Raw genomic sequence first — 16084 nt, 5'->3', positions numbered from 1 at the left:
CTCCTCTCACTGTTTCATGCTTGGAGACGGCAAAGCAGGAGGCTCCAGGGATTAGCATAGGGTCACCCTTCTAGAGCATGGAACTTGACAGACACTCAGCTATGCCAAGCCAGGTACCAAACCTTTGTAACACTCCTATGGTTAACTCCTGTTTGGGAAATGCATAGCAACCAAGCAATGCAGTAGTTATTAGCCGCAGTCATTATGACTGTGGCCCATCTACGGGCATGACCAAACATTGCTGCTAATATCACTGGCAGTGAGCAAACAGCATTATCCAATCAGGATGTTATCATATGTATTATACAGGGGGCTGTCAACAGCTGAAGTGTGTGTTTTTTAAACGTAGTAATCACCTGGCTTTTAAGCCAATGATGGAATGTAATAAGAAACACAGGACAAAGCCAGGAACAAGTATTGGGGCCCTCTCCACAAGGTGTGCCATATTTTGGTGCAAAGATTCCTTTTTGTATTTAGCCAGAGTTCCCACCACATCTGAACCAGGAACTCTGGATTCAGGCTGAGTTAACAGAGCTGGGTGATGAGCCTGCAATTGAACCAAGAGCTCTCTGGTTCTGATATGTGTGTGTGGGGGGGGGGGATTATGATTTAAGGCAAGCCAGGATCTTCATGCTGAAGTTTCAAATGGTGTCAGGCAAAGGAGGAACACATTGAGGAATCCTGGAATGTTCATCCGAGCCACATCACAGCAATTTTCTGAAATGCAGAAAAATGGAGCAATATTTTGAAAGGCAGAATATTTGCTACCCGTGAATACAAACTGGAAGGCAAAAGGCCCCATGCCTGCAATTTGCATTGGAAAGAAAGCTCTCATTCCCCCCCCCCCAAAAAATAATAATGGGAGCTTCCTGTCTCCCCAATGCAGATTGCAAAGGATTAGCATCCCACACCCCTGACAACATGGCCCCAATTCAGTTTGCGGATCCTGCTGGCAATTTGCGAAAGAATATTTGTGCACTCATGGCATTTGGGGCTTCTCCTGCCTCCTTGTGGAAAGAGACCTCCCTTAATGTAGTTCTCTGCAATGTATGTAGCGAAAAAAGGGAGAAAGGGCCTCATTGCATTTCTGCTTCATTGCCATCAATAGTACCTGGTCTGTGTAAGTGTATCCTAAAATAAGTGTTTTGTTAGGGAAGCCCCAATCAGCATCTTAGAATTGAGGGAAGGTGTCAAACTTTTTTGCTTGTCCCCTGTTGAACCTCCATCTGCAGGGGCAGTGTGTCACTGAATATCAGTTGCTGGGGGGGGGGGTAGGCAGCAGGAAAGGGCCATTGTCTTCAAGTGCTGCATGCTGGTTTCCAAGAGCACCGAGGGGCCGCTGTAGGAAACAGGATGCTGGACTGCATAGGCCAGAGATGAGGAGCCTATAGCCCTCTCAGTGACATGGGACTCCAGCTCCCAGGGCCAGGGGCTATAGGAGTTTTAGACTAGCAACATATGGAGGGGCATGGGCTTTCCATGGCTGTGGCAGACCTTTTGGGTTGGTCTCCCAGGACTCGCCCTACATTCTTCCAGTTACTTCAGACCCACTTGATAGTTCTGCTGAACCTTCCCCCTCTCCCCATTCCCCTGCAGTTGCTGGTTGGCTTGTCAGCCAAGCATTGGGGCCTTCTACGTGCCTGCGGCTTCCGTCCTGCTCGTCACTTGGATTTACTTCCTGTGTACCGGAATCCGATTGCAGTGCCAAGCCAAGAACCCCAAAGAGGTGCCCAAACCCCTGGAAATGCGTCAGCGGCTGGGTGGCAGCAGCAACCTCTTGACAGGCTCGGGGTCCATCTCGGTCACGCTGAATTCTGCCCCGCACAGTGCCGATGTCGACAGCGTTTACTCTTTAGGGGTGCAGTTCTGGGCTCTTGTCATCACCCATTTCCTGTACATAACTCTCTGGACATTCGGGGCCATGGCGGTGTCCCAGCGCTGGTTCCTCCTGAAGGTTGCCTTCAGCTGCCTCTATGGAGTCACGGCTGTGGCGTTGGGGCTCTTCATCTTTGCCCACCACTGTGCACGCCGCCGAGACGTGCAGGGCTCGTGGTTTGCCTGCTGCCCATCTTACAGGAATGCTTTGCCCATGCAAGCCTACGTGCACCCCGGGGTGGGAGTGGAGGACGGCTCGCAAGTCTTCATTGGCTGCAGCCCCGAGGCGGCTCAGTCCATCAAGTCCTCCTCTTCCCCCGGCAGCAGCAATTCCGCCCCGGGGCCTTGCAAACTCAACAACCTACAAGTGGCCCTCGGCCAGGCGGATGGCAGCCCTTCGCAGACGGCCTGCTATGAGGACGCTGAGCCTTGCAACAGCAAGAGCACCCCGCCGGCCAGGTACGCCAACAACCTGCATGGCCGCAGCAGACACCACAAAAGCAGGACTAAGCAGTACCGGGAAGGGAAACACCAGCAGCGCCTGAAGGCTCTGCGGGGGCCTTCCTCGGAGCACCCTACCAGCGAGAGCGGCAGCCTCCCCACCAGCCACTCGGAGAGCTACCAAAGCAGTCGGAACAGCCCTTTGAACAATCGGCGCCAGGGGGTAGTACCAAGCCTGGAGTTGGCCCTGACGCAGTCTGACTTGAGCGACGGCAGCAGTGCCCACCACGGGGCAGACTTCAGCCAAGGCCAGCGGAGGAGCACCAGCAGAGACAACCTCAAGCACCAGGCCAATGCCGCGGCAGAAAAAGAGACTAAGAGGCGCTCCTTCCCGCTCAACACAGCCAATCAGAATGGGGGCCTGAAGGGCAGTGAGTACGACATAAACCTCACCAGCGCTGACAGCGTAGCCGGCATGAAAACGGGTCTCTGGAAGAGCGAGACGACTGTGTAGGGAAGGGGGGTCAAAGGGCCAGGGGGCTGGAGCAGATTTCCCCAGCCTCGGGCAGGAATTAGCAAGGCACTAGCATCTTGCTGCCAGAGCCTGCTGATGCAAGCTGCAGAGGCTGGTGGTGTGCACTATGCGGGGCTTGGGCAGTGTCTGCTTGACCACGTTCCCAGGCTCCCTGCCCTGCAGTAGAGAGGAAAGGTCACCTGACACCCGAGTTGCAGGGGTGCAGGGTGGGGAGAGGGTACGTGCGTCACATCATGGGAACCACACCATGCTCTCCATCACCGATATCCTATGCACCAGGTGACTCGGCTGGTCTTTGTTCCTGGGGATCTTTTCCTGTCCCCACAGAACGAGCAGCGGTGGCCTAATTTGTACGGCGAAAGACAATCATTTGTTCTGGAGCATTGCAATCTATATTATATCCCTTCTGCATGTCACTTAGATCCTAGGTGCTTTTTTATTTTATTTTTTGGTATGACATACCAAGGAAAGCAGTGTTTATAAGCTGAAATCTCTAGCGTTGTATGTACATATGTATAGGCAAAATCCAATTGAAGTGCCTACACACTTTACGTTAAAGCCATCATTGTTGTGTAAAAGAGCTCTCGCCTTCTCCACTCCCCGCTCCTCCAACATACCTCAAGGCCAGTTCTCATGGCTACGCTGTGGCTCATGTTGTTGGTGCAGCCAACAAACCAAATTGATTATGGGGTTGTTTTGACACAGCTCCAAAGCTGGAGACAGTTGGTCATTTTTAACAGAATGGATGGTAGTAAGACAGAGGCACCATTGTGCTCATGGGGCTCACCAAGAAGGTGGCTCAAACCATGTTGGTCCTTTTGAGCCAGGCATCCCCAAACTTCGGCCCTCCAGATGTTTTGGACTACAATTCCCATCATCCCTGACCATTGGTCCTGTTAGCTAAGGATCATGGGAGTTGTAGGCCAAAACATCTGGAGGGCCGCAGCTTGGGGATGCCTGTTTTAAGTATTTTTTTTGGCGGGAAGCACTTTTAAACACCTTTGGGACATTCCAGTCCACTGTTTATGGGTGTTTTATCAAGTTAATGAGCAATCGCATGACCAAACTCCTATTGAATCTGCTACGTCAAAAATGAGCTCCATGTAGCCAAGTAAGTCTTGGGCTCTTTCTCAAAAGCAGCAATCCCTGACAGCAGGCTGATCACTCCTTGCCCACTTCTTGCATTGTATTTTGCAATCCCACAGATAATTGCACTTGTTAGACATGGAAAAACTGGCAGTGAGAACGTGTTGTTTTCTAGTTTGGCTGACCTCACACACACCCCTTCCAAGCTTGCAAAGCTGTACCTATGCTTTCAGAAGACAAGGAAAGATGAGAGAGGTTCAGAAGAAGAGGAAAGATTGTCAGTCTTGACTGAGGTCAAGGTGTGACTTGCCAAGGTGAGTTGCACCAATGACATCAACCTTTTAAAAAGTTTCTTTTTCTGTTAAAAAGAACAGGGGGTGGGGGCAAATGCATTAAATGTTCAGAGGAGTCAACTGCAGATTCACTACAGATAAAAGGGCACATAGAGGGTCAAATCAACGTGGATCTGTAGTAAAGGTGGGTCTTGGAGTCTAAAACAACTGAAGACTAGGTCAAGGAAAGAAGATGGATTTGCAAGAGATTTGACTTAAAATTGTTTAATAATAGCAGCAGCAAAATGACCACTCCTCCTACCTCTGAATTAGGCTGCTGAAGTTCCTGATGTATTGCAAGTAGATTTACGCTTGTAGGGTACAAGCAGGAAGTTGGCGCCACCTTCTGAGCCATCATTTTGCATTTGACTCTAGACTGGCTCCAGTTGGTAGACCAAGAAAAAAATCCAGTAGGGGTCAGGATAGATTCTGCAAGGCAGATGTCTGCTCACACCTGGTCTAAGCCACTTCGAGTCAAACATGTAGTTCATTAGGGGACAGCGGCCTGAGGCTTTTGCTCTTTTCTTCTCCTTCCTATCCATAGCCTTACAAAACCTGGTGCAAGGCACATGACCTCTGAAGGTCATACTGAGATGCAAAGTGAGAAGAGTTCCTCAGCATGACACAATGCAGTAAGCCATTTCCCCCCACCTTAAGAGGGAGCAAATGTAGCTTTTTAGTGACCATATTTAGCCCATTGAATTACAGAGCTAAAGTGTTTATTTTAAAAGCCATAGTCAAAATGCAATCAAGCAAAATATCAGCTACAAGTAAAGTGGGCTTACCTCACTTTCATGGCATGTACTTCTTAAAGGGGGCTTGGCCCTGCACAAAAAGAAAAAGGAGAGCATAGCTTCTTTGTTTGTATGACACACTGTATGGCAGTTTTTCTATCCATGTTAGAGGGCCAACACCACCCAATCATTTAACTGCTCTTGCACAAGGAACCCAAGTGTTGTTCACAGAGACAGGACACATGTCCTTAATCTACTCGAGTCTGCAAAGACTACAGCTTGCTTTTGGGGGAAGAAGCAAGTTCTCTTCTTTCCTGTGTCTCTCCTTTCTACTTGCTGATAAACATCTGGATTTCCAAGTTTTGGGAGAAAAGTGCATGTTTCAGGGTGTGGGAAGGTGTGTTATTAATTTAAATCAACGTGGAACGCATTGTGCAATTGGCTCACACACTGGCCAACAAAACAGAGACAGGAACATTTCAGTGGGCGATCAAAGGCTATTGGCAAAGCACTTGGATCATATAAATCACAGCCACGTTTTTGCAGAATTAAAACAAGCCAACCCGCTATGAATTCCGTCCAGGCATAGAGATTCTTTTATTATTTAGGATTGTTCTTGTGCATTGTTCAGAGAGAGAAGACTTGTGAGGGTTTTCTGTTCACACCCATAAACCATTATTATTCCCAGATGAGTGCTGTCAGTAACACTGTGCCTTGGGTGGGGGTGTAGAAGTTGCTTAAAGCATCAGACTGAGAGGGGCAAACATATGGGAAGCTAAAAAGATGAGAGAGGAATTTGTAGCATTGATGACTGGGTGAAAAATCCAGGCAGGCGCTTAGAAATGCTGTCTCCTCAAACTCCAGCCCCATTGATCTTTGAGGACACGCTGCCACCTTCTCCTGCATCATTTATGCAATACTAACAAACATTGAATCATGAACAAGAACAGTGAGATCTTATGAGAGCCACAGGTGTAGGAGGACTAAACATGTTGTTTTCCCTTCCGTTGAGTTCATTAGATGGGTTTTCCATTTTGGGGAAAGGGGAGGGGAGGGGCATCCAGCTCCTAAACACATAGGCATCCTGTAAGGAGGGAAGTCAGCCAAGAGCCACAGTTAAGTATCCTTAAGAATTTACAGGAACACAGTGGGAGGGATTTTACAGTGAGCTCACCCCACGAGTCCAGCATAAGCTTTAAAGGCTTGTCACATGGGCCTCTCTCATGCAAGCAGCCCTACCCAGGTGGGTGTGTCTCACAAGGCCAGCATAATATCCGGGACTTTTTTTCAGCTGGAACTGAACTGAACAGTCCAGGCTCCCTGCACAGGCCCCTCTTCTCACTTTTTGCCATTTATATCAAAGGCAATAACAAACAGCTGCTAGAAAACGAAGCACATTCACTACAGTAAGTAACAGCAATGAATGCAAGCAGGGAATGGATGCCGGGAGAGACCTCCACAACAGAACCATAGCCTTGAGGGAAGACAAACTGGGTACTATATATGATTTTTACGCACACGTGTTGAAAATTCTTACTGCTCCTTTGAAATCAACTGTACAGTGCTTACTAAAAATAAAGCCTTTGTTCTGAACATGGTAGAAGATCAATGTACTCCTACAGGCAGGCAGGCAGGCATACACAGTCTCCTTGTCAGTAAAACACCACCTACCTCGAAAGGAGCTGCAAGGATTGTTTTGGTCCTCATGCTATTGGTTCCACCAGTCAAACAGGCAGAGCCATAGGCCATCAGTAGGATCCACAGTGGCTCTAAGAGCTGGCATGGAAAGTTGGAGCCCTTAAAGGGCCATGAAGCACTTATTACCTCCCAATCCCTGAATCTTCCAAGAACTGTTTCTCCTCCTCCTCCTCCTCCATCACCTCTTTAGCAACTACAGTGGTTTCACAATTGCTTCCTCCTATTTAGCTTGAGAGCGGATCTATTCTCCTTTCCCTTACCTCTGAAAATTCCTTCTTGGTTTTATATTTTTATATTTAAATAAAGGCCTAAATCATTTATATGTCAGTACTACAACCCACATGATATTGCCGATGCTGAACTTGTTATATATGCTTGCTGCACTGAAAACAGTATTATCAGAAAAGCTTTGTATTATTACTTTATTTTGTCTGTTTACATTATGAGCAAATGACATATCACAAAAGAAAGCTTTTTGAGTGACAACTGTGCCAAAGAACAGAGAGCTTTTTTGAGAGACAACTGTGCCAAAGAAAGCATTTAATAGGGCTTTTGCATTTTATAAAAAATGAAGTGTTTCTAGCAGATGTTTCTTGTTTAATATATTAAAGATTTGCAACATCCAAAAAGTTATCTATTGTTTTCTTATTCCACTGGCTCTCTTGATACCACACACAGTTCAATATCTGGTTGGTCATAAAGTCATCTTTTTAAAAATCAAATCTGGCAGTAACAGAGTTTGGCCACAGTTACAGAGCAATAAATGAATTTGTGTAGCAACAATTTGAGCAACTGAACAAATCACATAGGTCATTACTGTGACATACGAGCTTGTCTCTCAACATGCATGTAGGGACAAAAATTAACTAAGCAGCTCCATTAATCAGAGCGACTGACCTATCTTGTGACACGGGTATGATGTGCAAGAACCACCATACCATGTTCTATAAAGAGATGCTTGCGAAGACACAACTTTTTCTTCTGGATCTAGGTTTAAAGCATGCATGTCTGAAACAACTTGCAATTAGATTTTCACACTTCTCTTCCATCCTCCCATGCCTAACTATGAGGACCATAAGTAGAACAGACAAACACTCATTCAAGTCAAACGCCAACTCAAAAAGGTATTTGTTGCTCTAGCTGGCTGAATGCCTCCACCCAACTCTTCAAGTGTGGATACTACTTCTCACCCAGAGATATGTATGGAAGCCTGCCAATCTTTACACCAAATGTCCTAAACAGCATGCAAACCACTGCAATGTAGTCACTTCCTATACCTCTTGTCAGAGTTGAAGAAAAATAATCACACAACCTAGCCAACTGGTTACTAGTGGTTCCCACCAGTAACCAGAGTTATCCAGGCCACCCAAACCTGTCTTCAATTACTACCACAGTAGGGTGGAAGGAGCCATGCCTGAAGGATGTGGAATATTCTTAGTAGGATTGGAGAGTATGGGGGGGGGGGGAGAATCACATCTGGCAACCAGTGCATCCCTTTGTTTCAGACAGTACATAGGTAGACAAGTGTAAATAGCCCAGGACACAAATTTTCACAATCCTCTAGTGGTTATGATGGCTCATTTACCAGAAGTAATGTAATTAGGATTAACTTTGGAAGTTTATACTCGATTCTTGCCAAACTAAGCCTCCTAGAGCAGGCATAGGCAACCTTGGCTCTCCAGATATTTTGGAACTACAACTCCCATGATCCCTAGCTAACAGGGCCAGTGGTCAGGGATCAAAATATCTGGAGAGCCAAGGTTGCCTATGCCTGTCCTAGAGCAAAATGTGTATCAGGAGGCTATTGGTTGCAAACCTCTCTGAATCACTTGCAGCTTCAAGGTCATAGGCATGCTTGAGCCTTGCTAAACATCTCCTTTTCTTCTGGAGTCCGGATATACTGCTCTATCTCACTGTCTAAAATGGGCTCATCCCCAGTGATAGCAGAATCTTCAAAGCCTAGCTCAGGAGTGCGTAGCCTCTTTGCGGGGTTCAAGACACAGGGCGGGAGCAAAGGTTTCCGCTTGTTGAACTTTTGCTTCTCTCCTGAAAGGGAGGTCTCTTCTACTGTTGCAGCACTCTCATCTATTAGCAGCAGTGGCGCAGCCGCTGAGTTTTCTAGGTCGCAGTCTTCCGTAGTATCCACAACGCGGAAGGCAGCCTGTAGAAGCACACGGCGGTGCCGCAGCAGGTCGCCAATGTACTTTGCCACGCTCCGACGGTCCACTTTCAGCACTCGCAACCAGCCCAGCTGAGAAGCCATTTGCAAAAGGATGTTATGCAGCTCCTTCAGTCTCTGGTGAGCTGGCCGGGGAGCATCCATACCAACAAGCTTACAGAACTGAGAAAGGGTGCAAGTGAGGCGATCGACAGGCCGGAGAGACTGCCAAGCCAGGAAGGCTGCTGCTGTCACTATGGGGATGGGGTGCCGGCCGGTCACTAGCCACGTGTCGCTGGCAAGTTCCACCATCTGGATAGTCCTTGCCACCAGCTGCTCCTTTTCTTCCACAAACTTAGTCGGGACGCTGGGTGAATTCTGGAAAATCTTGAAGCTGGAAAGATGAAAATCAAACAGCCCATTTAGATAAGACTGCCTTGGGTTGGGAGATGGTGGCAGGATGGAGAAGACAAATAGGTGAAAGAGGGACACGAGCAAAGCAAAGCATTCTGTGAAAGGGCAAAGCGCAGAAGGCCCTGCATTTTCCAAGGACACCAAAAAGGTAAGCATCTTCCATTAAACCGCACTATATGGACAGGGCTGAATTTATACCATTCCTAACTTGTGCTCAACCAAATTCTGTTTGTTGGCTTCTTGCCCTTAATAATAATAGGAAGGATTTCCAAGCAATTACGGGATTGGTAGCAGGAACAGAATTCACAATTCTGAGAATTGTTTAAGAAAGGAAGTTTGCTGCCTCTGTGGCTAAAGAGAAAAGCCTGGAACTGCATGAAGTGCCTCAGCTGAAATCTCAGAAATCAGGGAGTTGGAGTATACATGCACATATGTAAATACCCATGTCTTCCATGATGGAAGCACACAGCGCACACACAGGGTTCCTAGGAAGTCTCACATCCAAGCACTGACCACACCCATCCCTGCTGAACTTTTAAGAAGCTTGCTGTTTCATCGACCTTCCAATCAATATACCACACAGTCCGTATGATATTTTTAAATTCTGTCTCTGAACGATGGAAACTGCACACCGACTTTGAGAAGTATTGTCAAGGAAAGGGCACAACAACTTCGACATACCTGTTGAGGTGGGTTTTCACCATATCCATCAAGCTGAGAGCAGGCACATCCAGTGCCAGTTCCTTCAGGAAGCGTAGATAGGTCTTTGCAAACAACTCCTTGTCTCCATAGAGTAGCAGGCAGACTGTGCCCATGGTCAGGGGCCAGTTGTGCTGGCGGCAGGTCACAAAGACGCAACAGCCCACAAGCATCTCCTTCTTCTCCAAGCTGACTAAACTGAAGCAGGGACGTTTGATTGCCTGCTGGTAATAGGACACGGCTGTATCTTCAAACAGAGAAGGGAGCCGCAGAACTTTGCAAAGATCCCGAACACGTTTGACTCCTGTGGGGGGAAATACCACAGCAGTATTTAAGAAATGTTTCCACATGCACATTTATCAGTGACAAATCTAACTGCAGGGCAGGTCTTTGCCTGTATGAGGCTGCCCATATACCAAGACAATCTCTGGAGGCTCTGTTTCACATGCTCCCACTTTCAGAGGTTAGATGGGTGGCAATCATGGACAACATGTTTTCAATTGTGGTAGTGTAACTGGAGTGTCCAAAACCAAGCCTACTTTGGCTTCTTTTGGATATTGCGGAGAACCTTTTTAAATAAAAGCTTTTGGGGGCTCTAATTGAGAATGGTTGTTAGTATTGCTGTTTCAACTTCATATTTGTACTGTATTTTAATTTGGCTTTTAGTTATGTATTGATTTTTAATTTTTGCAGCTGTACACACAATTATAATGGCCATTTAATAGTAACGGAAACTGACTGGTCCATGGTTAACCAGTCTGTCAATGATTCAGCTGATATTTGATCAAACTGAATTCTGGACTCTATGCATCTCTAAAACTCTAAAATAGGTTGTTTTGATGTTGGTCCCACAGCAAATAGGTAAGACTGTTTTAAAAATGCAAATTTCTCTTTGCTTTTAGAAAGTGAAAAAATGCAGCTCTTGTGGATGACAGGCACAATAATTTCCACAAAGCATCAAAAGAGTAATGCAGACAACTTACCTCGCTGTACACAACGGCTCGTTTGCTCATTCTGACCAGTACTCCGTGAATATGTGACTTCTATGAGATAAAAACACACAGATATTAGCCAAACCTTGGTCCAAGCTCTCAAACATACACCCATTTTTAAACCGTTGAATGGTGTAGGGCCTGTATATATTTGAGAACTGCTTGCAAGTCATATCCCAGATCCTATGTCTTTATAAGATACAAAGAGTTTTGAGCTATTTTGCTATTCTTTGCCTCACCTTGTAAATGTTCTTCATCAGCATATGTGGTTGTGAGAAGCCCTTCAGTCAGAATGAAGCCACAGTCTGCGCACACCAGCTGATTCTGAGCATAATGAGAGTCCTCTACAATTTCCAAGGAACCACAGTCTGGACACTTCTTTTGGCTTGACATCTTAGCAGCCTGAAAGCATAAATCAAGTCCATAGTTGGTCACTGATATTTTGGTATTATTTAATTACTTCCATGTCTTACATTTACCGTATATCCCACCTGTCCTTTGAGGAGCTCAAGGTGGTATAATGGTTCTCTCCCCACCCAATTTTTATTTTTACAACAACTCTGTGAAATTAGTTGGTTGTATTATTATTATTATTTATTTATTGTTTATATACCATCCTATACCCAGGGGTCTCAGAGCAGTTCAAATAATAGTATCAACCTAACCAGTTAGAATTACCCACAGAAATGTTGATATATATATTTTTATCATTTTACTAAGTATATCAAATTCTATTCGAAAACCACAGTCACTGCCGGGATATTAGAAGACATAATAGGACAAAAAGTATGGAGAAGACAGGAAAGCAAAGTCTTTTTATTTCCCTCAAAATCAAAGTGTCCTCTAGCTTGAAGGCCTACCATACTCTACTCTCACATTTGCAAAAGTATCATCACAAAATCAGTCTGAGGATTCCACAGCATTTGGGACAGCGTTACATTTCTGAAAAGAGCTACATACAAAGACTACCAGAGATTTGCGGGGGCTCTGTCTTCAGTTCTGATATGCAGAATGCAGCTTTGATTGGGAGGGGAAGGAAACACTCTCAACGTACTCCACTGTTATCCCAAAATTCTGTGCTCAAATTACACAGGGCCTGGTCCTGTCTTGTCATTGGAAACTACTGTATTTAGAAGACTATTGGTGGTGGAGGGGGGGGGTCACAGTTTGTCCAAAACTGGAGGGAGCCAGGATGTGGGGCTTGCAGTTTTTCCTCTCAGCATTTCCATTAGTTTGGTGCTAAGAAAATGCCTAGCACCACGAACACTTTTCTGGTGGCCTGGCAAGACTTGCCCCACAGCCATTCACTAAACAAGTGCTTCTTAATTTTAAAAAAGGGCACAGAGACAAAGTAGTTGTGGAAAGCTCCTCCTTTGTTTCTCCAGAGGCTCCTAAAAGGCAAGTGAATAATGCCAGGGCAACCTGGAGTGCAGGAAAGGGGAAGAGATGTGAACAGTCAGCTGGTTGGGGGGCACAGGAAAAAGAGGGGGAAACTGACTTGTGCGATTTTGATGATGGTGATGTAAAAAGTTGGGGTTTGGCTTTTGCTTCCCAACTCCCCATGGGACTCTGAATCCCCTAAGTCCATGATCGGCCAGAGAAGAATGGATGGAGGCAGAATCCAGTGGAAAGCAAGGCAGATATTTATTTTTCTCTTGCAACAAAGTCCCCATCCCTCCTTCCAAGGAGGGGAGACCCTGAACAAAAGTGTGCAGGAAACTTTAAAGACTTTTGACATTGCCCAACCCCCTAAGCCAAAATCATCATACATACATACATCATAGCAGGTGGTCTACAGCAGAAGTCTGCCAGGATACCTGATAATGGTCACCGATTGCATTACCTGGGCAGCCTGGCCATTCTTTTGCGATGGTTAATACTTTAGTTCCTGAAGCCAGGTCACAGGCTCACCCTATTCATACACAAACACACCTTAAGACGGGATTTGTAAGCGAAAAGACAATGGGGAGGATTTCCCCATTTGCCCCCTTTACTGCAGTGGAGTATTTGAGGTCACTGGAAGAGTCAAAATGGCTTCAGGATTACTCTCCCGTACTATTTCAGACACATGGTTTATATATTTAGATATGTGTGTATTTATTCTATATTTGAGACCTTAAAATTCTTATAACAATGGTGAGGAGGAGGATTGCTGGCGGTGCTCACAGAATCAGCGGTAGGTGAAGGGCGTTTCTGCCCACGCCACTCGCGGGTTGCATGCCCTCCAAAAAAAAAAACCTCACCCACCCCCCCCCAAAAAACACCGCCCTGGCTCCTAGACAGCCAACCAGCAGCCTCTTTCCCCCTCTACGCGGGCTGACTTACTTTCTCGCCGCCGCTTTCGCCACACCGGAAACCGCCCCGCAGGGGGAGCTTTTTCAACAGGGCACACGCTCCTTCCGGGCAATCCCCATGGCAACGGGGAAATCGGGCCCAGACGCGCTCCAACGCTAAGCGGCATCCGGAAAGAAACAAGGGAGCGCAGGACAAAGGTTCCGCCGGAGCCGCTCAACTCGAGGTTGTTACAGATGCGTCAGCGCCGCCTGCCCCGGCTGGGAGTGCGAAAGGCGGCGAGGCTGGAGCATTTGTGTCTGGACTGAGGGGTTGTCAGATCTCCGAGAATGAGCTGAAGTTCCAGCCTTTTAAGCTCTTTTTCTCGGAGTTTATTCTTGGAATTTAATATTTTTTTAAAAAAAACAAAACACCAGGAAAGCTGAAGATTTCCTTTTCCATCTTTGTAGTAAATCCTCTATTGGCAGCCTCCCTTTGCCTCATTTTCACCCGATCTTTCCTTATCTTTCATTTGCATTTTTCATTTAAAATAAGTTCCCCTTGGAATACTTGTAGATTTTTGAGTGAGGGAGACACCAGCTCCTTATGCAATAGGGGAAAATATTAATATCAACACTTAGGACTGGAGACATACTCTGCAAATCTAGCCATGTTGACTCAGGTTGTAGCCTTAATCTGGATTCAACCAAAATCTACCTTTCTGTGACTTAAATCTAGTCCTACCCTCTAGGGAAGCAGAGAGCAAGTTTTTGCCCTATTCTTTTAGGGTATTTCAAGAATGCTATGTCAAAGTACTGTCATATTCTGGATAGAACAATCAGACCGATAATTTAGCACTTTGATGATAGGTTCAGTGCTGTGCAGTTCCGCATGCTGTGGTTGTGAAACTGACACATTTCCCAGACCTGGTAAAATAATCCTAGCAGCATAATGCTTCCACTTTGGGGGAACTGTTGTTTATTAACAGTCAAACAGCTAAAACCTAAGCCATTTGGTAAACCTAAAAAATGGGTAAACAATTCTTGCAACAGCAAGTGGAACCTGAAAGTTTTGCTGTGGGGATGCAATTGCACAACTGTGCTATGGGACATGTGGCATCTCCAAGAGAAGTATTACAAGACACTCTCTTGCATTCCTAGCCTAACTTGCACAAGCCATCAACCTTCAGCAACCCTCATAGGAAGGAACGGAGGACTATAGAAACTTACATATGCACACACCATACAGTATACAGTTATGAGCCATGCACTGCACACAAAGGGAATTTAATGCTACGTTATTATGAACAAATTATGGGTGAGCAAAACTCAAGCCAGAAGATGGCGCCCTTACTTTACACTTTCTGCTCTCCCTAAAAGTTGCTACATCACATTTCTATATATTGGTCCATTGGAAAAAGGTGTTAACCAGCTGAAATCTGATTTCTGTTGCAGCAGGGGACCCCAAAATTCCAAAATACAGCTGAAGCTCTAAGATGCTGCTACACACAGGATCTATGAGAGTGCAGCACTGATGGGCATTCAGAATATGTCAACTTCAAAAATTGTCTCATTTAAGCAATGCTTGAAACCTTGGAGGGCAGGGGGGACAAGGGACAGGATTTTTGAGGTTACAGGTGGAGAGGCATTTTTGCACCAGTCCTGGCCTCTTCTGATAAACAGAAACACAATTATGCAAGCAAAAACAAAAAAAAAGCAATGTGTTGTATCCAACTGAGAGCAGGCCATTGAAACGAAATCAATGACATATTCCCAGTGCTATTTTTCTAGAAAATGAGGTGCTGGAATTCAGCATGAACTCCTCCCGTGTTCCCTTGTAATGGCAATGGTGCTCACCTGAGAGGTGCTGGAACTGAGTTCCTGTGAGTTCTGGCTGAAAAAACCCTCTGCATCTTCCCACAGTGAAGAAGACAGATCAGGTGAGTTGTGTAGCTGCTGTCCAAGGATTAACTGGTGCTGGGCAAATACAAGGCCTCTGTTCTCCCTTGTGGTTCATTATCTTTAATCCATGCTTGGATTGTACAACCTTCAAATAGAGGACTGTCCTCTTTAATGCAGCACACAGGGCTACCCTAGCCTGTTTAGTTTTGATGCCACAATTATGGAATGCCCCACAGCAGGGCAAAGGTCTCTTTAGTTCAATCCCTACTCACCTCACCAGGCAATGAAGGTATCTGCCAAGCCATTGAGGGAAAGGTAAACATTATGCTGCTGTTAGATAAGATGTTGAATGTAGCGTACCATTTTTGAATCATGCTGTACCTTGAGCGCACCTAGCCCCTATGAGGACAAGCAATTGGAAGTTTAGGTCTTTATTGGCGAAACATTCGATCACATCATAGAATCATAGAGTTGGAAGAGACCACAAGGGCCATCCAGTCCAACCCCCTGCCAAGCAGGAAACACCATCAAAGCATTCTTGACATATGCCTGTCAAGCCTCTGCTTAAAGACCTCCAAAGAAGGAGACTCCACCACACTCCTTGGTAGCAAATTCCACTGCCGAACAGCTCTTACTGTCAGGAAGTTCTTCCTAATGTTTAGGTGGAATCTTCTTTCTGGAAGGTCCTTAGGTACAAGGGATCTATGCTAGGATTGACATATGTCCTCTTTTGGGGGTCCTGCATGGCCATCTGGGGCAGGGAGAGGAGAATTTTACATTTTAAAGCAAATGTCCTGGATTTGGGGTTAAAAAAAGAAGTGCATGGGCTGCTCAGGCTCAGCAGCAGTGGAAGGGCGATCGGGCAATTGCCCTAAAAAATAAAAGAAAATAGTTTATGTTCCACGTCCAGTCTCTCGCGGGCTTCTGCTGTCTGTGCATATCTTAGTT

At 46.0% G+C, this 16084-nt stretch overlaps 2 protein-coding genes across 2 annotated transcripts in view; one reads left to right on the top strand and one right to left on the bottom strand.

Annotated features, from left to right (window-relative positions):
* Positions 1–7330, top strand: part of ADGRA2 (adhesion G protein-coupled receptor A2) — a 117344-nt gene extending 110014 nt beyond the window's left edge. Inside the window, exon 19 of the mRNA XM_035139199.3 lies at positions 1597–7330. Within this exon, the coding sequence (XP_034995090.2) occupies positions 1597–2830 (1234 nt within the window). The 3' untranslated portion in view covers positions 2831–7330. The remainder of the gene's footprint in view (positions 1–1596) is intronic.
* Positions 7044–13360, bottom strand: BRF2 (BRF2 general transcription factor IIIB subunit). The gene is made up of 5 exons (XM_035139200.3): positions 13290–13360; positions 11204–11366; positions 10956–11015; positions 9955–10276; positions 7044–9253 (listed from the first exon to the last, which is right to left on the bottom strand). The coding sequence occupies exons 2-5, from the start codon at positions 11355–11357 to the stop codon at positions 8545–8547; spliced, it is 1245 nt and encodes a 414-aa protein (XP_034995091.2). The 5' UTR covers positions 11358–11366; positions 13290–13360; the 3' UTR covers positions 7044–8544.
* Positions 13361–16084: the final 2724 nt, after the last annotated feature.

Source organism: Zootoca vivipara, chromosome 14 (assembly GCF_965207765.1).
Source record: "Zootoca vivipara chromosome 14, rZooViv2.hap1.1, whole genome shotgun sequence".
In the NCBI taxonomy this organism is placed as follows: Eukaryota; Metazoa; Chordata; class Lepidosauria; order Squamata; family Lacertidae; genus Zootoca; species Zootoca vivipara.
The sequence above is the reverse complement of the archived record's forward strand: the minus strand, read 5'-3'. Positions and strand labels throughout refer to the sequence as shown.